Source organism: Peromyscus leucopus, chromosome 11 (assembly GCF_004664715.2).
Source record: "Peromyscus leucopus breed LL Stock chromosome 11, UCI_PerLeu_2.1, whole genome shotgun sequence".
NCBI classification, from domain to species: Eukaryota; Metazoa; Chordata; class Mammalia; order Rodentia; family Cricetidae; genus Peromyscus; species Peromyscus leucopus.
Window position 1 is genome coordinate 44,106,177 of NC_051072.1, and position 21,468 is coordinate 44,127,644.

At 41.7% G+C, this 21,468-nt stretch overlaps 1 protein-coding gene across 4 annotated transcripts in view; it reads right to left on the bottom strand.

The window, feature by feature from the left end:
- Positions 1-2,950: 2,950 nt before the first annotated feature.
- Positions 2,951-21,468, bottom strand: part of Adamts6 (ADAM metallopeptidase with thrombospondin type 1 motif 6) — a 234,759-nt gene continuing 216,241 nt past the window's right edge. For all 4 annotated transcript variants that reach the window (XM_028883981.2, XM_028883990.1, XM_028884010.2 and 1 more), the window contains 3 exons: positions 19,922-20,098; positions 16,933-17,089; positions 2,951-6,119 (listed from right to left, as the gene is read on the bottom strand). In XM_028883981.2, coding sequence (XP_028739814.1) covers positions 6,010-6,119; positions 16,933-17,089; positions 19,922-20,098 — 444 coding nt within the window. In that variant the 3' untranslated portion in view covers positions 2,951-6,009. The remainder of the gene's footprint in view (positions 6,120-16,932; positions 17,090-19,921; positions 20,099-21,468) is intronic.

Genomic DNA, 21,468 nt, shown 5'->3' on the forward strand with positions numbered 1-21,468 from the left:
GGCAACCTAATGGCCTAAGTTTTCCAGTCCCAGTGGTCCTGCTCTGAGTGAAAGAGAGAAAAACTCACCTTTCTTCCTTAAAATGTATACTGAAGCCAACCTGGGAATCGGTGTTCTAACTATGCTGAACTAGGTCAGCTAGGTCATTTGGGATGTTTGGAAAAGATGTGGGAGCCGTCAGGCAAGCGCGGGCTCCATGACTTACAGCAAGGCTTTCCAGGAAGGTGAATGTGCCCTGCAGACGGCCGTGGCAGACGTCTTCTGTCTCCTTTCCCACAAAGGCTAACTACACACTTACAAACCACTTTGGTCCCCAATAGCCATTTTGTCATCAGACATTGCATTTCCATCTTGAACATGAGTACCCACCACACCAGAGCTCATCCTTCTTGGACCTTGAGATCCTGCCTACTGTTTTCTAGGAATGAGGATCCCACTTCTCGTCTAGTGAATCAGTTTCTCGCTGACCTATGGGCATCCCCCCGCAACTTCCCATCCCAGATATAGACAGCCCCCTGTCCCCACCCCCTCCCCATCCCCTGCCCCATGCCAAGGAAGCAGCAATCCTCTCACTGGCTCTGTAACTCCTAGCAACTAACTCAGTTGATGGTGATTGGCTGGTTGACAGTGTTGTCCTCTGGGCTCTGGTCTAAGCCGTCCAATGAGAGAGCATATGCTAAGACCTAGCACAGGACATGAGTGGTACAGTTGCTAAGTAACTGAATCAGATGAAGGGGTGACTGATGGCTCTCACTCCTGGGGTGGCTGTAGGCTGACGTTCCCTATCGCTGTCTTTGCTTGGGATTTCAGTGGCCCCAACAGCAATTTACTGTACGCACAGTAGTGTGAACTCATAAGGTTACCTGCACCCACAACCACACTTGCTGGGGCATAGGCTGGGAGTGTTCCTCCGACTGCCTCCTGGCTGCCTGGAGTGAGCAGCTCTTTCTCTACCCAGGCCTTCCCAGCTTGTCGCTTTTCCTGGAGACAAGCCTGAAACCAGTGGGGGTCAGTCAGTCCTGGACTGAGACCGTGAGCCAAGACAAGTCCTTCTTTCTTTTAAGTTGTTTCTTTTATGTACTTTTACAGCTGACTAGCACCAGAGAGATCCAATTCAAGAAGGATTAGTTTTCACAAGTAATAAGGACAGATAATGAAATCTATCTGGTCAGACATGATTCTCTGTACTCTTGAGGTGATAAACAAGATTCAGGTTCCTCAGTGTTCAGAACCAAAGACACCAGGCAGTGCCGGGCCTCATGTCATTTTGATGAAAACAGGACACTGTGGTGAAAACCACCCTCCTTACTTATGTAGGTCATGGCTCTCAACAGGCAAAGGGAAGGCGTGAACCAAGAGTCAACAAAGGTATAGTAGTGGCTTCCCTCACTTGCCAAGCCACAGCTCCAGTTCCAGCCTCAGACACTGAGGACATAGACGTGTAAAGTAACCCTTTGTGAAAGAGAAGAGACAAGACCACTTCGCTTTTGAGCTTGAGTCTCGAAATCTGAAGCACAAGACTCCTTTGAGCAACTGTTCGTTTGAAGCCCTGCGCTGGGTTATTCTAATGATTACATGAGTTCCCATGACACAAATTAAAATTCCAAGTGCAGATTATCTGCTCCTCTTTATCCAGGACTGATTCTGTGTCTGGACAGTGACCACTTATTAGAATTTCCAATTCTCCCGGGCTAAGGTTTTTCCCCCTCTCTCTGAATTACATTCCTTTTTCCTTCTTTTAAAAGAATCAATTGTATGCCAGCCATTCAAATTCACATTTTTGTTACCCAGGTCAGTATGTAACTTTGTTCTTAATTTACTTGGGCAAATATCCTGCCTTTTGGCCTAGAATGGCTTAGGGGTTGGACGAGTGTTCCCTAGGGAGTAGGAGAATCTGCTGAGAGTCAGGGTAGCATCTTACAGATGCATCAGAAGGAAAGCAAGCATCTCACTGGATGCTTGAAAGCAAAGCACAAAAATAGATCTGTTACAGTCCCAGGAGTTTAAGTTGATGCAGATTCCCTTCTTTGGTGTCTCTTCTCCCAGCCTTAGCAGACACGGGTTTTACAAATGCAGTGTGTGGTGAAATGGTTGGTTCTCATAAGCTCTCCATTAATTGAATGTTTATAGTTTTATCACATTTGGGGCCCAGGAGAGCCTAGGGGAAACACTCTCCCATGATTGTATAATCAGTTCATTTGGTTCAATCTTACCCATTGATTGATGACTGATTGACTGACTGGTTATTTTGAGACAGGGTCTTGATACATAGAAAAGGCTAGCTCCATGCCTCAGCCTATTAAGTGCTGTGATAATAGCTATCTACTACCATGCCTGGCCCAGTTAAATTTTAATGTGCAATATTGCATGTGTATGTATGGGACATGGGATGGTAGAGTAAAAATACCATTATGTTAAAAAGTTCACATCTTCTTAGTTAACAGATGAGGTTATTATTATGAAAACATTACACACGTTTCTGTATTATTGTCAGCCTAAGGAAATGAAGATGAAAAGGTGTGCCTACCATGTTTCTCTGCACCCGATGGCCTCATCATAGAAAACTCCTTCAAAGTATGAGTTCATTGCTTAGTACTCTTAGTACACAGTGAAGCATCTTGTACCTTTAATAACCCAAATAATTTATAGGGGAGGAAAGAAAGAGGGAAAATGAGCACTGGATGAAGGTGTGTGGCAGTGGCCATGGATTCCTATCTAGCTTTAGAAGAATGGGCTGCTGGGTGGCCCAGGGGAAATCCTGCAGCCTTAGCATTAACACACTCAACAGATGCGATGATGAGATACCTGAGGATGTGATAAGATTACCGTAAACACCTCCATCACAGCACTGCCTGGGCAAACTTAGACTAGGGATGGTACCCGAAGGGACGGGCACTTTCTGCTTCAAGTTGAACACAAGCTTTTCAGGAAATGGACAATTTCATCTGCGTCATTTTTACAAGCTGAAATTTTATTATTTACTGAATTATCTATGTTAAAAAAAATCTGTGCCTGGTATGAAATTTCACTCCATCAAGTGTAAAATGACTTTCATTTTCATTACAAGCAGGGAATGAATAAAGGACAGGTGTTAGGAAAATGGCAATAAATTAGAATATAATTTACAAAAGCAAAAAAGTAACAGTGTACCACATTAATACTGAGTATAAAATAATAAGCAACAACTAATCACAATAATACAAAGGTAATTTTGTTCTGTATTATTAAGGATACCTATGAGACATTCACTCAAATACATAAATGCCTAATGAAATGGCTATTGGGAAACCATACCTGTCTTTAGGGGTATAATCACTTGGGTACATTTCACGTTCTTTTTGGGGTAGGGCCTTTTACCAGTGGCGGACACTGCTCCCGACCATGGCTACTCTTGTACCCTAAGTAGTCAATATAGTTCACAACTTTTGGAGCGCCTGCCGGAGCGGGCCAGCCTCCGCTGAGATCCTTCTGTTACCATGGAGAACAGAGATTCGTGCAGCCAAAGGCGGCTGCAGCAGCAGCAGCGGTGTTGGGATGCGTTATGGAAGACGCTTTTTGTTTTGTTTAACCTGCTCATATTTAAATTCAGGGTCTAATGGAAAACACTGGATCCTGATACATGCACGCTTTGCTCCCCTGTGGAAGGCTGCGCTGCCCCTACCCCCCCACCCCCGGCAGGAGCCCGCCCTCAGTGCCGGTGGCGCACGTCCTGGAGGGAACACGGGCTGATCTCTCCCCTCAGCAGCAGCCGAGACAGGCCCTGCACAGTACCTGGGGGACAGCCCTTGTGATGTTAGCTTCCCAGTGAGGTAAATACAGCTTCTTACAAGTACTGTAAGAAGTCTTCTTGAAATAAAAGCATGAGCGAATATTTATGTTGGTAACAATCAGATCTGGACAGCAAACCTATGTCTAAACTGTCCCGGGAATCACCGAGTCTTCCTTACTTCACCAGGGCACATTAGCACCAAGTTAACTGTCCCTTGAATAAGACCAAGGGAATTCAAGTCTAGGCCAGGCTTCCACGGGCCTTCCTTTAATGGAATGGCTACATGACACTTGGGCTGGTCTTCTCAGGGCAGTTAGATGGAGGTCTTGGCAATCGTTTTTGTTTTATTAAAAGCCTCCTCTGGAAAACTTGGGGATGGTATTGAGAGAGAAGCAGGGGACGGTATGTGGCTGGTGACTCTGGAGTGTGGGGTAACATCCTGGGCAGCTGTACACAGCAAGCCAGAAGCTGAGGAGGCATTCGGTGACTGTGTTTCTTCTAAGGTCACCACATATGTGACCCACCGAAGTATAATTTCAGAGCACAATGGTAGGTATAAGTGAGACATCCTCCTGAATGAAAAGATTCTCTTTGTTACAAAGTAGCCATTTAGTTTGTGTTTCAGATGATGGTGTATGCATGGGGCACATATGTGCATATATGTGCACATACGTGAAGGACTAAGGAGGTGTGCTAGACACAAAGCACAGTCACCAAAGACCTACTACAAGCTACAAGTGTTCAAGTACAAAGTATCAATATAAACAAGTACCCTTCAAAACAATCTAGCTGTAGAGTCTTTTGCCTGAAAGTTGTGAAGCTGAGAGACGAGACCTAAGCTAGTCTCCTCAATTCAGTCAGAAGTGATCTTAGAACTTGACTTGCCCAGGAAACCAGCTTTCACATTTAATTGCCATTTAGAATGTCCATAACCGTTACTTGGTTGGGTGACTATTAAACTTCTACTTTGTGATCTCCCTTCATGAGCTTTCCTTCTTTGGCTCTTATCCTTCCCTACTTTAAAACTCACAGAAATAGCACATTTATATGCAAGCAAACTCATCTGTCCCCACATTCAGGAGTACCTGCACACATACACACACACACACACACACACACACACACACACACACACACACTTGCTCTCATATAAATAAATGCCCTTCTACCATATCAAAGAAGGGACATCTGGAACCCATCGTATTGTCAGCAAATTGCAAAAGGGCCCGCCTGGCTTTCCTAAGCCAGCCTCTCTTTTGCATGGCATCATCTCCATAAGCTTAGCATGCATGCAACAGTCCAACTGGGCAGAGCTGATCTGTGGCTGGTGGGGATGTAAACACTAAGGAGTCAGGTGACTCAAACAAGAAGCAAGGCATCCTGTGGGATGGCTGCGATGGACCTGGTACTTCAGTCTCTGCCATACCCTAGGTCTGGCTTCGGCATGAAATGGAAATGGTTTTCTCTTAAAGTTTTAATGGAAATCTCAGCTTCCCCTGCACAATGGCAAGTTGGCCACAGTGAATTTATAGACTCGCACAGCTGCAGCGGATGGCTGCACGGCTTCAACCCAAGTCCCTCGCTGTTCAGTTTAATAGAGCTTTATACATGGCTCACAGCAGTGTTCAGAACAGGGGGTTAGTCCTAAGGAAATCAAGTGTGATAAAGAAAAATAATACAAACTTTCATTACTTTTGATTTATAACTGTTTCTTAAATTACAGTTCCAAGCCCATTTTATAATTTAAATTGTGCTGCTACTGTGGTGAGATAAAGTATAGGAAATATTTTAAGCTATGACTTCGTAATTCTGAATCTCCTCTACTTCCATAGTTGACCAAGTCATAATAACTACATTTTAAACAGTCTTAAATACAAATGGATTCAGTGTCATTGCTAAGGCCATAATAAAAATTATCTTAATGGTCCAAGGAGGTAAACAGGCTATTAGATTTACTCGAAAGAACACAAACGTTCCACAGTAAGCGAGTCTCCCTGCGTTGTTTGGATCTCTCAAATCTGGCATTCCCTCCTAATACCGTGTCCAGCACTTTGGATCAATAAATCCCACTTCACAGAAGTTAAAATAATATTGAAATCCTGTCAGCTGGGGCTGACCAGTGGTTACATTTTCCACAGGGTAATGCTTCTGTAAGGACATCAATCCTCATCCTCTGGGTGGCTCCCTTTGATGGACGCATTTCCACGATGAAATGGCAGGACTCGCTGGCTTTCCGTGGGTCAATGTCCTTGGCAGGTCTTACAGCACATCTGTCTGAAGTATGCTCGACTGCAGAACTTGAACTTCAGCACCAGTGGGCAATAAGCCACTTTGTTCACATCTTTGCACTCTAACAAATAGAGGCAGAAATTGAAAACAATTAGAGTCACATAAACAAGCTGAGATGCCTGCCTGGTTAGCAAGGATCCCTTTGGCCAATCCACCTTCACTTGTATGTCCATGGGACTTTTTTATTTTGTTTCTGTTTTTAAGCACACTGTCTGGAACAGCCTACCAGAAACATTCTTTTGATATATTTTAACACAATTTAAAAAATGCAAGGCTTTTCTTCCAGACTTTTATAAGTGTGGTACATGCCCACTGTGTCTTGAAAGAATTACCATTTGTTGGGATGAGTGATCACTTTAGACATCTTAGAAACATGAGTCATTTTTCTTACAGTGCTTTTATTGCTTCTTTCTCAAGGGTTATTTTATTCAACATGTAAGGTTATCCAAAATCAAACATGAGTTGCATTGTTTGATACCAGAGTCCACATGTCTCCCAGGACCTCTGCATGAAAAGGACTGTTAGCAGTGTGCTAGATTTAGCAACTCCACTGTACAGAGAGGAAAGCTGTGAGGGGCTGGCCTCAAAGAACAGCAGTCTGTGAGCTACGGAAGCATGGAGGGATGTCTTTTCTTCATCTGGAAGTGAGACATAGCCTTCTTTGCTCCCGTGGGTGTTTTCTCCTCGGTTCTAGAACTGCCATAGTGGCGTCGGTCTGCAGTTCCTGCAGCCAGAAAGTGAGTGAATGAGTCTTTCCCCATCCCCCACTGGGGCTGGTAGCCCTGAAGGACTGATTACAGGACCCTTTGATTAATAGGAGCCACATCTTCTTCTTCCATCAATCCAACTCACTGCGACAAAAATAGACTCCTCTCTCGTATTATGGTCATTTTATTTGGGGATTTTAAAATACTTGTCAACATAGTAATTACATTGTCTCGTTTTCCCACCTGATTATACTAAAGCAACATGGGAAAACCATTTAAGGCAAGTCAGACTCATGTAGGCCTAGGTACAGTTCAATGTAACAATAACTTTTGTTGTTTGCTTGTTTAGTCCTTTGGAAATCTGCCCAAATTCCAAAGGTCTCCAGTATGTGATCAAAATGGGAAATTGAGCACAAAATAAGGCGAGCATTCCCAGCTCTTCTTAAAGAGTGAGGTCCAGTCTTAGGCTCTCACTTTAAAGGCTCTTTCAGAAGTCTTCAAATTTGAAACAGGAACCCTCAAATCTTCTAGAAATACAATCTCTGCCAACTGTTTTGTTCCACTACTTAAGAGTTAATACAAAAGAGAACAACATTTAGATATATGATCGAAAATTTTATATTAGGAATCTTAATAAACTTAAGTTTGGGTTGAAACATAGTGAGGAGGGGAATTAAAACGTCTTGAGACTTTACACTAAAGAAGAAAAGCAGATGATAAAAAACCCTCCGGTGCATCTGCTTCTGTGGAGTGGAGACAGTAAGTGTAGGAGACGGAGTCACTGCTACTGTCATCTGTAGGTACTCACTAGTGTCCCTTCTTGCCTGATTTTGGAAAGGAAGCAAGAAGGTTACATGCTAAACTCAATGAAGATACAGCATTTCAATGACTACTTAGAAAATAATGCCCCAAAGACACAAATCAGTTTGGAGACCTAACAGAGAGCAATATTCTCTGGGTCACAACATTATTGGAAGAATCACTACTCCATTTTTGGAAGAGTCACTGGATTGGGCAATCTGTGAGTAAATTCACAGACACTTTACCCTTAGATTTAGACTTTATGAACCAATATAAAAATGCATAATTAACAAAATGGGATGTTTGTAAATTCTTCTCTCTTTACCCACCCAGATATAAACAATGGAGGATTTTTCCATAGGTGGATGATGGACTCTGGATCTTCTTCTGCAAGTCGAGGCCCTGCATTGTACCAAGTCATCAGGGAGTGAGAGGGTAGGTGGGTACTAGTCCAGGGGTCCCTTTGAGCTTCTTTTTTTTTGGGGGGGGGTTTCGAGACAGGGTTTCTCTGTGTAGCTTTGTGCCTTTCCTGGGACTCACTTGGTAGTCCAGGCTGGCCTCGAACTCATAGAGATCCGCCTGCTTCTGCCTCCCAGAATGCTGGGATTAAAGGCGTGCACCACCACTGCCCGGCCCCCTTTGAGCTTCTTAATACCCTTGCTAAGTTAGTTCTCAACTAACTTGCTTGGGAGCAGAAACTCATCAGTCCCTAGGAGCAGGATCAAGCTTAGCAAGGCAGGAGCTGATTGTGAGTGAATACACAGTGAGTCGGAGGTGAACTCTGGCTCTGCTGCTTCTAACATTCACGTGGCCTTTGTTAAAGTACCTCAGCACTTTAGCTCAGAAATGAAATGCATGACAAGCCCTGCTCAATTGGCAAGGTATGTGTAAGGTAATGCACACAGTGGGAACATTGGCCGAGGTATCCAGCTCAGTAAGCATATGGTTTGCTCCCTCTCATCAGCCTCTGACAGCAGCCACCATACAGCATTTCTCAGAGATCTGTCAGATGAGCACCGGCTGCCAGAAAGGGCTACACATTTATGCAGAAAGCAAATTAACAGAGAGCTATTAAACAGAGCATGCAGCCCACGGTGGGGCCAGCAGCCAAGAGCTAGGAAAGACCTGAGCAAGTGATGAGGATGGCCAAGACTCAGGATGCAGCCCATGATGAGACACTTAGGCTACTCAGGACATCATCCCTGTGTAGAGCTCCTAAGCAGGGCCAGGTGGAAGATCCAGTTCCTACTCTTCGGTTTTGCCTTCTAGGAATGGTCATGACTAGAAATATCAGTTCATTACACATTTGGATTGATGAAAGTATATTCACCAAAGCTTAGCTACAACTAGGCTTTGTATTAGCTCAGTCGTTTAACTCCACAAAAGCTTAATTTAGTAACAGCATTAAAAAGTGTAATTTATCAATCACTTCCTTTATGTCAGGCATAACCTTAGGCAGTTTTATACCTTTATATTTAATCCTTTTAAGTATGTGAAATGTCAGCTTTACATAGACAGCTAAGCTTAAGCTCAAAAAGGTTTTGGAACCCATGCTGGGTTATAGAGCTAGTCTCTACAAAGACTGAGGTCAAACCTCAGGTTTGTCTGACTGCAAAGCCACCCTTGTTTTGGCAGCATTGTGAGATTGAAATGGAAATGTGTCTGCCTATGCAGGTCAGTATTCCAGCGGACAGTGGTAGATCTGCCTATGCAGGTCAGTATTCCAGCGGACAGTGGTAGATCTGCCTATGCAGGTCAGTATTCCAGCGGACAGTGGTAGATCTGCCTATGCAGGTCAGTATTCCAGCGGACAGTGGTAGATCTGCTATGCAGGTCAGTATTCCAGCGGACAGTGGTAGATCTGCCTATGCAGGTCAGTATTCCAGCAGACAGTGGTAGATCTGCTTATAGGGTATCACAGTCAGGGCCTCTAACTTTTGAGAATTTGACCTAATTTCTTAGAGAAGGGGAGAAATGTTTAGGAGAAAAGGAGGCCATTTCTAGATCACGGGCACTTGAAGTAGACTGAATTATCCTTCTTAACTTTTTCTCATCATACTTACATGAGCAAACGATGATAGATATAAAAAGTTTTAAAGTCCCATTATAATAGAAAGCTGAATAGACTCTCCAAACTATCTAAACCAGGACTAAAGATACTGGTGATTCCTCAGCACTGCCAATCTCATTTAGCAAGAGGAGGCGGTCTTGTCAAGATACACTGCTGATAAATTTGAGAGATCTTAATTATAAAACTTACCCCTTTTCTAGTCTGCCTCATACTCAAAATGCACTAAAATTATGAAACAGTTTCTTGTCATCTAATCTTGAGCTAATATATCATACAACTAACTTATTATAGTTTAAAATAATTTCCATCGTGGATTCACTGTATCGGGTATTGAGCTATGCAAGAACATCGTCATACAAGTATATCCTGCACAGTAAACACATATCCTCTCTATCTCTCTCCATTTTACTACCTTCCCTTAGTTCCTTGGTTTTCCTAGAAAGTTTTGCTCCTGTTTTCATGTCACATAATATAAATGATTTTATGTATCTATTTGAAATTCGAAAAATACAAGTGAGAAAAACATGATATTTGTCTTTCTGAGACTGGCTAAATTCACTTAATGTGGTTATTTCCAGCTGCATCCATTTTCCTCCACATGACATAAGTTTGTTTTTCATTATAGATGTTTTAAAAATCTCTTTTTTTTGTCACTCCTTTGCAGGTGGACCCTAGGTTGGTTCCGTCACTTAGCTATGGTGGGTTGTTGCAGTAACAGGGATGTACATGTCTTATGGATGTACATGTCTTATGGATGTACATGTCTTATGGATGTACATGTCTTGCTGTGCTGCTGACTCAGAGTCCTTTGGTTAAACACCCAGGAGAGGCACAGCTGGGAATGTAAACTAATCCAACTACTTTGGAAATGAGTTTGGAGGTTCCTCTAAGAAAGAAAAAAAAGTTCTACCACATGGCCTGACTATATATACCTCAGTAAGACAGACTTTTGTGGAAAACAAACAAACAAAATCATTTTCCCACTGAAATAAAAAAAAAAAAATCACAACAGAAATGTGTTCTAATTTCTGAGTGATCTTCAGTTAGCACTTAAAAAGTTTCTCTGTATCATGCAAATCAATATTCTATGGAAAGCATTAAAATGGATTCTTCAGGTTTAGGGGAGGCTATAATGTCTCTTGGATTTGTCTGTTTAAAGATTTGGTCTTAACTATCATATTTCTCCAGCACAGGCAGATGCGCTAGCATGGGGCTACTCTTCTGTTGCCTTGAAACAGTAGAACCTGAGGCAGAAGATCAGAGTTTAAGATGAGGGAGTCTGATTCTATTTCCTATATCATCATGTACCAGCCAAGTATGCTCTTGGGAGGAAAATGTTCTTTCTATTGTTTTTCTGCTTGGGATACTGGAAGAGTGTGAGGTCCTCGATGTGTGGATATGAGGAAACATTTTGTTTCTCTTCTTTTTATACCTTATCTCAGCCCTGAAGAAATAGTCATGAAGTATTTACAGTGAGAACAACTTATTGAGTGCTCCCAAACTCTTTTTATATAAGTTAGATCCACTATTAGAATTGTAAGTAACCTGCCACACATTCTGGAAATAAAGATTTTTGTAGATTTGAATAACAAAATTAGATAAGCAACTTCAAAGAAAATATATGAATGTACTTATTATCGGTGTGCCAATGAGTTTTTCCCAGGTGTTTTTTCAAAATACTGACCTAGAAGATATGCTTTCAAAATTAAACAGAGACTATGGATTTAGGATCCCTTGGATTCAGATTCGTTATGACTATAAAGCTTGATTTGGTTCAAATAATACAAGACCAGTTCCTCAAAGGATAATGCTCCTGCACTAAATGCATCAAATATTGCAGACCTTGTCTCCTTGTATCATGGGAATGAGTTAGAATACCCAATGAAAGAAAGTTCCCTGAACAAGTTGGAGCAATCGGCATGTATACAGTACAGGCAGAGTGAATATAATTAGACTACGTGCCCTCCATACCTGTAAGCTCTTTGGGGGATTCAGAAGAACACAGTAAATGGAACTATAAGTTAGACATCTAAAGTTTATCTTTTGCATTGAACATTATGGAAATGGAGAGCCCAGAAAGAAATGAGAGAGCAGAGGGGTGCATGGACATGTGGCACAGGGGCTGGGGTTAGGGTACTTCCCAGATAAAACTCTACTAGAGCCATTGGCACTTCGTACATTTAGGCAGCAAGGGATGGACTAACAAACTTCCAAAACAAAGTGACATCAGCCCTCACAGGTCACTCTGATTTCAAATTAACACAAACTATTGCTTTTTTGTGCTCCTTCTCTCCATCCTCCTCAGTCTTATCTCTGGATGCCATCCACATTCAACCTCAAGATGGTATAATCCCAACTTCAATCCAGGTTCCCTCTAAAGTCAACAGGCAGGAATATGAACTGAATGCTAAATGGATTAGGAGCTCCTTGAGGTGGTGAAGGAAAAAAATCCCAGCTTTCCCTATCTCCTTTAAATTGAAGTCTTCAAATGACCTTTCCTGTTCTTCTCAATGATTTTCTACATCAAATTCCATATTAAGGACTAAATTCTATAGCTATTTTTTCATTGATTTTGCTATGAGATTTATAGAGTTGGCCAGACTGTCTCAGAGAAGTGTGTCTGAGGCAAACTGAGACCCAGTAAAGCCACCATATGACATCTCAAGCTGATAGACCAATGTTTACTACCCACAGCTTTCCTAGGTTAAATACTAGCCCATGGCATACTATGAATCATGATCTGTTAGCGACAAATACTAGATGACAGAGTGTCTTGTGCTATTGAGAAGCTGAAAAGATTCCCCATATAAACCATGAGGAAACTTGAAACTGCATGAACAATGAATAAAATGGCATTTGGAGATAGAATTTCAGGTGAGCTTGAATGGGCTAGACCCAGCTGCCATATGCACTTGAAAAACTTGGTATTCTAAATGCAGTGGTACCCAGTCTGTCTATAATTCACTCTTGGCAGCAGTGTGGTGTTACCCTCACAGTGGCAGCCTGTCAAGCCTGTCAGGATCCTGCCTATGAAGTTTTAACCTTTCACTGGAGGCTTTCAGGAAGAAAAGAACGAAAGCAGATGTTGGACATAGTAACCTGCCTTGCCCCTTTCCTTCTCCTATTTCCTTTCACTATTTTAATTTCTTGATGCCCTCCTTCTAATTCTTCCTCTTGTTGTCTTTGACTGGCTTAAACTTCCCTCCATTTTCTCATCTCTGTGTGTCTATACATTTTATCTTACTCAAAGTCTGTCATGACCGCACATACTTGCCCCAGCCAGGGACACCTCACATCCCAGCATCTCCTTGGTTAACTGTTAGAGCCCCCGCTGCCCAGCTCCAGCTCACCACGCCAGTGGCACTTCTGTTCATTATATTCCCTGTGCACTTGAGAAGCATCTTTATATTTCTGCTAAAACGCTGCTCACCACGTTAGTCTTCAGGTCACCATCCCTACTACGTTATGCTCTCTTTGTGGACAGAACTTGTAGTACCCCTCCCATAAGTCTCAGGGTCTGGCAAGTAAATGGATTAATGGCAGGATGGATAGAGTGTGTTCTTTAAAAACCACTGTCTGTAGTTATGTACCATCTGCTGAGCTGACCAGGCTCCAGTGGACAGTTTCAAACCCATGGTCACACATATGGCCCTGATTAATCTCAGTGGGCCATGAAACAAAACAAATAGACATGAATGTGAGAGAAATTTGTCAGGGAGGAGAGTAAGCAGGGTTGGTAGGGAGGTGGGAGTGAGAGTAATAAGTATGTAGGTGTATATATGTAAAACTGTAAAAACAACAACAACAACAAAACCCTATCACCTTGAGGAATGGATTATATCTAAAATAAAGCAAGTTTACTAGAAGGTCAATGTGATAGTTTACTCTAGATGGTGGGTGTTCACTGAATTCTTTCAACTTCATTGTGTACTTGAAACTTTATTATTTTCATAATAAAATATTGAGTAGTTGAGCAGCCATTACATGTCTTAAACATTACATGTTTTAACCACCATAAACCTTGGTAGTTAAAACAATTCTCAAGGTTTTAGCTATAGACCATTTTATCCATGGCAACCTAACGTAAGGGCTATGTTTTAGATCCCAAGAGATCTCCTCAAACTACTCTGGAGTAGCAGAGCTAAACTGCCTTCCAGTAGCTTCTCATTGGGAGTTAATGGAGCCTGACTCTCCTGATAAGCACAGTCCTTTTTACTCTCCATTATTAACTAGAAACTGGTCCTTCTGATTTCCCTAAGGTGCACATCTTATCTCTCTGATCTAACCACCAAACAAAGTTATTTTGTTTGTGTAAAACCCTCTCTTGAAATCCATGGCATCTGCCCATCCCTTCCCTGGGGGTGACTATGATTGTTGGAAAGAAAATGGCCCCACAGGGAGTGGCATACTAGGGTGTGGCCTTGTTGGAGTAGGTGTGGCCTTGTTGGAGGAAGTGTGTCACCATGGGGGTGGGCTTTGAGGACTCCTATGCTCAAGCTATGCCCATTGCAATAATTCACTTCCTGTTACTTGCATATCAAAATGAACCCTCAGCTCCTTCTCTAGCACCATGTCGGCCTGCATGCCACCATATCCTGCCATGATGATGGACTAAACCTCTGAAACTGTAAGTCACCTCAATTAAATGTTTTCCTTTGTAAGAGCTGCCATGGTCGAGGTGTCTCTTTGCAGCAATAGAAACCGTAAGACAGTGACAACTTATGATGTGGGTCAAATACTGTCTTCACTTTCCGAGTACACCTTGGACTTCGCCAACGATACATTACAGCTGGCTCACAGACAGCTTAGTGTATGCAGGCTGCTTTGACCAAAAGGTTAAAGTCATTGATCTTCATTGAGCCTCCCTTAGAACTTAATCAACTGCTTCACATAGTACTTATATCTTACTTTTTAAATTAAAAAAAAAATAACTGGAAGTGGAAGCATACTCCTATAATCCCAGTTTGGAAGACTGTGGCAAAAAGATCATGAGTACCAAACGAGCATGGGCTAAAAAAAAGAACAGCATGTAAACACAGTGGAAACTGACACGCTTCATGGCCCTGCCCAATCTGGGTTCAAAGCCTGCCTATGTTTACTACTTCCTAGACTTGTGATCTGAGATTACCATCTCTCTGTGCCTCTATGCCTCAGTTTCTTTATTGGCAATAATATGTCTTAGAAGATTATTGTACAAACATATAATACAGAAAGATTGTTTATGTATATGACATAAATAGAATTAAAGGATCAAATATGCAGAGCAGTTTAATGGATTAGTTCCATCTTCTCTCCCACTTAACCTTTCATCTTCCAATTGTAAAATAAAAAACAAACTCCTTAGGGGTTGGGGATTTAGCTCAGTGGTAGAGTGCTTGCCTAGCAAGCGCAAGGCCCTGGGTTTGGTCCTCAGCTCCGGAAAAAAAGAAAAAAACAAACAAACAAAACAAAAACCAGACCTCTTAAACCCAAGTGATGGGTTGCTAATAACTTATGAGTGAAAGTTGTTTGCCACAGCCTCATAAAAGAGAGATTTTCTTTTTAAATTAAGATCACTTAAAAGATACCTATTTTCCAGAAAATTGCTTCTGTGTGCTATACATTTTGAATTCTTTTCAAAAAATGGAAATTTCCAGGATGTACCTTATTATAGGAACAACAACAAAAGTAGATGGCACCAGAGCAAGAGGTCTGCACAATAAAGTTATGATTTTAAATTAATGTAGGATTGGCTATACTACTCTAAAAGGCAACCTACGTTACAACAAATGCAATGTGCCGAGGCTTAGATAAACAGACCTTAGATAAATAAACCAAAGTTGCAAGGCTTCTGTACATGTCACACAAGATCCTCCTCCTCCTCAAAACAAAACCCCAAAGGAACTTCAAAACAATTTTCAGAACATCCTTACACTGGATAGAGCTGACTACAAGGAACATATTTCTTTTGAAGAGATTTGTAAGCATTTCATTTTCATCAGAAAATTATCAACAAATTATCAGACTTTATGTTTTGTTTTTTTTTAAAGTAGAGCATATAGCTGGGTCTCTTTAAATAATTTAAATTCATGGCTTCAGATGCTATTGGTAAGCCTGTACACAAATTTTATATAAGAAGGAAGTCTGAAATTTTGACTGTGCCATATGTATCTTCGTATTCTGGACAGCTTCTGAAATCTCACACATTGTACCATTCAAGACATTTTGAATGGTGCCTGCACGGATAAAGTACTTTTACTTGAATGAAAGATAAAATTCAGGATTTTTGCTAGCATCTGCTGTTAATTAAGGGATTTCTCAGTGTATAAGAAAAAGAAAGAAAGCCGGGTGGTGGTGGTGCACTAGCACTCAGGAGACAGAGGCAGGTGAATCTCTGTGAGTTCGAGGCCAGCCTGGTCTACAGAGTGAGTTCCAGGACAGCGTGGACTAAACAGAGAAACTCTCTCCTGGAAAACAAACAAACAAACAAATAAATAGATAAATAAATTTCAAGGAGGACCCTTGTCCTTCTTTATCAACATTCATATAGTTATTTCTTCACTTCTCTATAATGAGAAACTGGCATTTAAAATATACAGTTTCAAATATATGCTTTCATTATATGTATCATAAAAACTAACACTGTTTTTTTGTTTGTTTGTTTGTCTGTTTTGGTTTTTGTTTGTTTTGAGACAGGGACCCTCTACAGAGCCCTGGCTGTCTGGAACTCACAGAGATCCTCCTGCCTCTGCCTCCTGAGTGCTGGGATTAAAGGCATGCGCCACCATGTCTAGCTTACATTGACTCTTGATAGTAGCATTCCTTGTCATTTCCAAAAAGAAACAAAAGTTTCCCACTTTTACTTATTTGTTTGTTTTTTGTTTTGTTTGTTTGTTTCTTTGTTTTGTTGTTGTTGTTGGCTTTTTGAAGATAGAATCTTACTTTGTAGCCTAAGTTGGCCTGAACTCACTATGTAACCCAAATTGGCCTTGAACTTGGCCAGTGTGGCAAGTCATGTGTGTCAGCCTGCCAGAAGGTCAACCAGAACACAGAGTTAGAGATGACTGTAGAGACAGACACTCGGACATCTCACTGTATAGACAGGAAAATTTCACTCCAGAAGCTGAGTGGTTTAGTGTTAAACACATGGTGACAGAGTCATAATAGACCAGGTTTCCTGATGATAGGAAGGCACACATAACAGCTTTCATGAAGGCTTGGGACAAACTGTACCCTAACTGTGCCTTGTGAGACTCTTCAAATGCTGGGACAGTAGTGGCGAGGCAGAGACTCAAGCCCTTTCTGGGGATACTCACCTTCAGTACTGGAGATGGGAGTACTATCACACTTGCTTTCACACTGCTGCATGGACGGAGGCCGCACAGTTTCTGCACAGTCAACAGATGCCTGTCCAGTATAGGAGAGACACTGGACAGTTCGCATTTGCTGTCCAAGGCCACACTGAGCAGAGCACTAAATCCAAAGAGAGAGAAAAACAAAGTATTGATTTTCACAATGTTTATCAAGTTATTTTAATTATTGTACATATTAACTTCTAAAGTCCATATGCAATTTTTATTGAGACGTGTATGACTCTTTTGTTTTACTATGGAATTGATTTCAAAACTCAAGGATTGCATTGTTGCCCTAGAAAACTGAAGCGGTATAGTACTCAGAAGACAATGCATGGTAATTTCTTATGCTATCATAACTATTCCAAACAAGGCTGGCAGAATTAACAAGGGAGTCAAGAGAAAAATCCTATGGAGGAGTAAAATACTCAGCGATTCTCAGGCCAGAGCTGCCTCTGGACTGTTGTTTATTATAGGTGTTCAGATACAGCATGATGGCCCAACAGAGCACTCAGGATCTGATCAAATGCTAGTCAGTACAGCAGTGGTGACTGGGCCAGTCAGTAAGAACTCGAGGGCTGCACAGGGCGGCTCAGTGGGCAAAGCTCTGAGCCCACAGGCCTGATGACCCGAGTTCTATTCCTGGAACCCACATAAAGGTGGAAAGTTGTCCTGTGGCCTCTACACACTGTGTTACAGGCGCGTGCGTGCGCGCGCACACACAAACACACACACACAATGCACACAATAATACAAATAACAATTTTAAAATGAACTTGTATAAGTACCTTGAATTTCCTAAGGAATTATCAGCCACATACACCTTCAAATAGTCTGTGTTGGCAGGTTAGCATACTTCCCTCTCTTTTCAGCTACATGAAGGTAATAACTACCTGGTTTAAAAGACAACTCATGACACCATGTCTGTATAGAACCTTTAAGAGTATACTATCAATTATGTACCATTAAACTCTCAGTGAAGAATTTTGTTAATAAAGCAATAATGTTAGCAATGGAATGCTTAATCTTGGGCATATTTCATTTGAGAATTTGTAAGTTAAATTAAGTGCTTCTGTAGAGACGCAAAGCTTTGGTTATTTTACGAGCTTACTTCTTCCCATAGGCCTGGGCACAGAGCAAAGTGTTCCCATAGGCTGTATGGAAACAGAACATCTTCCAGGCAAAACACAAAAGAACATAGGTACTGCTGTGCTCCATGAGAATTAGCTACCTAGAAATCCATTTCTTTCTTGTGTGCATGTGGTATATATGTGTTGTGAGTTGTGTGTGTGCATGTGCTATATGTGTGTGTGTGTCCATGTGCATGTGGATGGCAGAGGTTGAAGTTGGAACTCTTCCTCAGTAGCTCTCTACCTTGTTTTCTAAGACAGTATCTCTAATCAAGCCTGGAGCTCACTGAATCAGCTGAACTGGCTGGTAAGCAAGTGCCAAGGGCCCTTCTGCCTCCTCTCCTCCCAGTAGTGAGGTCACAGACACACACCACCACACCTGGCATTTTTACGTGGGTGCTGGGGGTCAGAACTCAGTTCTCATGCACACATTACAAGCACTTTACATCCTGAGCCACTGTCCCAGGCCCTAGCAATTTACTTGCTGTGATATTATTATTAAAGAGTCACAGTAAGAAGTGAAGGCTGGCCTTGATCTCAAGAGCCTCCTGCCTTAGCCTCTCAAATGTTGGGATTATAGATATGAGTGGCCACTCATAGCTGAGTACTATTTTCTTAATGTGGCTTAATAGATTTCCTCTTTGACATTTAGAAGAACAGTATTTAATTTCCCTCTTACATAAAATATACCAATTTGGTTTTCTTTTAAATTATTTTTTACTTGCTAGAATTATATTCATTTATCATGAATGGTCTGACATTTTTAAACACACACACACACACACACACACACACACACACACACACACACATTGTATGGCCAATAGCAAGATAACACAAATTAACCATGTGTGTGTGTGTGTGTGTGTGTGTGTGTGTGTGTGTGTGTATGTGTGTATGGAAGGAAGGAAGGAAGGAAGGAAGGGAGGGAGGGAGGCAAGGAGGGAGGAAGGAAGGAAGGAAGGAAGATAGTAACTGGGCCAGAAAAACGGCTCAGTGGGTAAAGAGGGTAGCTGCCAAGTCTGATGACCTGAGTTAGATCCCCAGTGCCTCTATCACATACAACAAATAAATGTTAAATTATTTTATTATTAAGAAAAGTAGAAATTGAAAAATAAAATTAAAATGAGTTTGATATAAAATATATAAGACACATGCCAAAAGTCCTGTATACTGTTTCCTAATCCATAGTATCCATCAGAGAAAAGTAATTTGAAGTGTAAGCATTAATTTTTGTATCTTACCAATCACATCACTCTTTTAATTAAGGCCCCCGAAACTTCTCTGTGAGGTTAGGAGGAATAATCCACTTTTTGAGTGGGAAAGTCAAGACATTGGTATTAACTGATTGGTTACTGAATTAGTTGAGAACTAGGACTGGAATGTTGTGGCTTGTTTACACTTCTGTTTATTGAGTCACTTGACTTGGAACTTGAAATGGTAGGATCCAAAGAACAAGTGAATTTGGGATATTTGGGCCTTGGAGGGTAGTGCATGCCTATTATCCCTGTTTATAGGTTGAGGCATGAGGATTGTGATTTTGAAGTCAGTGTGGCCTACACAGAGTTTTGGCCCTGTCTCAAAATGATAACAATAGCAATAATCATGATAGCAATAGAGTGGACTGTTTCCAGGTGTAGAGAAATGGGGATAAGAGGGTATGTGTCCACAGCTGGTCTTCATGCTTGCTTGCATAGTTTCCAGGTAAACCTCATACTTAGGATTTCCACGAGCTTCCATACTCTTGTCTGGAGCCCTCACAGTGGTCAAATCAAAGAGCTCAGGTTTGTATCCCAAAGGATCCCACAGTCTGGCTTCCATACCTGACCCCAGTCTCCTGTCACCCAGCGGGGAGGAGGGCAGCGGCCCAGACTGCAGCGGATGCGAGCAGGAGGCTTGCTCTCCTCCGGACACTGTGCAGCTGGGAATGTTTTAGAAAGGTCACTGCTCTTGCACAGAACAATCCGATGCTTGAATCCTGGACCACATTTCGGAGTACACTGGAAATAAAAATAAATATTGAATAACAACAGTTTAAATACAGGAAAATGTGAAGAGACTATTGAAGTAACTGTGCATATGTATACAATACACACTATAAGAAAAAGCTCTCAGTTATGAAGCTCCTTCACCAGTGTAAGGGGAAGTACTTTAATCTTTTCCCTAAGGTCTTTAAGAGCTAAATTCAATGTTTGCTTTTCTTGGCTAACATTCTCTTCTTTTATTAGGGATAGGCTTATTCCTCCATTCTTCCCCAGCCTTGGCCTCCTTCAGCTGTGATAAGAGTCTGCTGAGTTTTGGAATGTGGAAGCCTACTTGCTGGGTGTAGTCTTGAAAGGGAACTTTTGTGTTATTAGTAGACCACAAGAACGTGTCTTTGTGGAGAAAGCGGGTGGTGGAGTAGACCAACTGTTCCACAGTGTGGTAAGCAGTCAAGGAAGGGCACACGGCTGCAGCAAGGCCTGTCGCACAGATACCTCTGCGCGTCTCCCTGTCCATACAGCACAAACGCTAAGAACTGGGTGTCTCCTCTTCACACTGAGAAAACGATGCTTCTTCTATGTCACAAATCCTTTCCTTCCCCTGTCTCTAGATGCTTCTTTAAGTCACCTACTTACTGCAGTGGCTGACTGAAGTTCTACAGTTTTCTGGACCCTTCCTCCAAATCCTCTTCAATTGAGGACTTACAAACATGTGTGAGCTGTTACTTGTATCTTTCATCTAAACATACTTCCTGATCTTCAATAGCAGTGGTTCTCAACCTGTGGGTCACAAGCCCTTTGAAAAACCTCTATCTCCAAAAATAGCATTAGGAAGGTTGAGAACCACTGCTTTATAGCATGGAATTGAAGAGTAGGACATGTAAGAAAATAGAGTAACCATGTTCAAAAGGCCTGTATTCTTATTTAGGAGACAGGCATGTAAGCACAAGGCTAATGCCACGTATTATGAGAGTGGACATAGGAAATAAATTCCTGTGTGCTTTATCATCATTGACTTTTGACTGGGTTTTATTAGGTGTGGTCTTTGAGCCTGGTGTATTGGCATAGAGAAGGAGAAGAATATTGAAGTTTTTTTTTTTTAGATAAAAAAAAATCAAGGATTCTATATAGTCTCTTTATCACAATGAATCTAGTAGTGGAATGCATTCCCTCCAATTTAGAAAAGACTCATCAAGATGTATTTTGAAGGACAACATGCAGTTCTTCTAAGATCTCTTCTGAGGAGACATGGGTGGGTTAGGAGTTAAAATCAAGAGACAAAAAATCTTGATCTCTTACTCATTTTCATAGTAAAATCAACACCCTTGTATCACTGCTACTGCCTCAGTCTCCCCACATAACCCACCAGGTCTCATTAATTCAGCTCT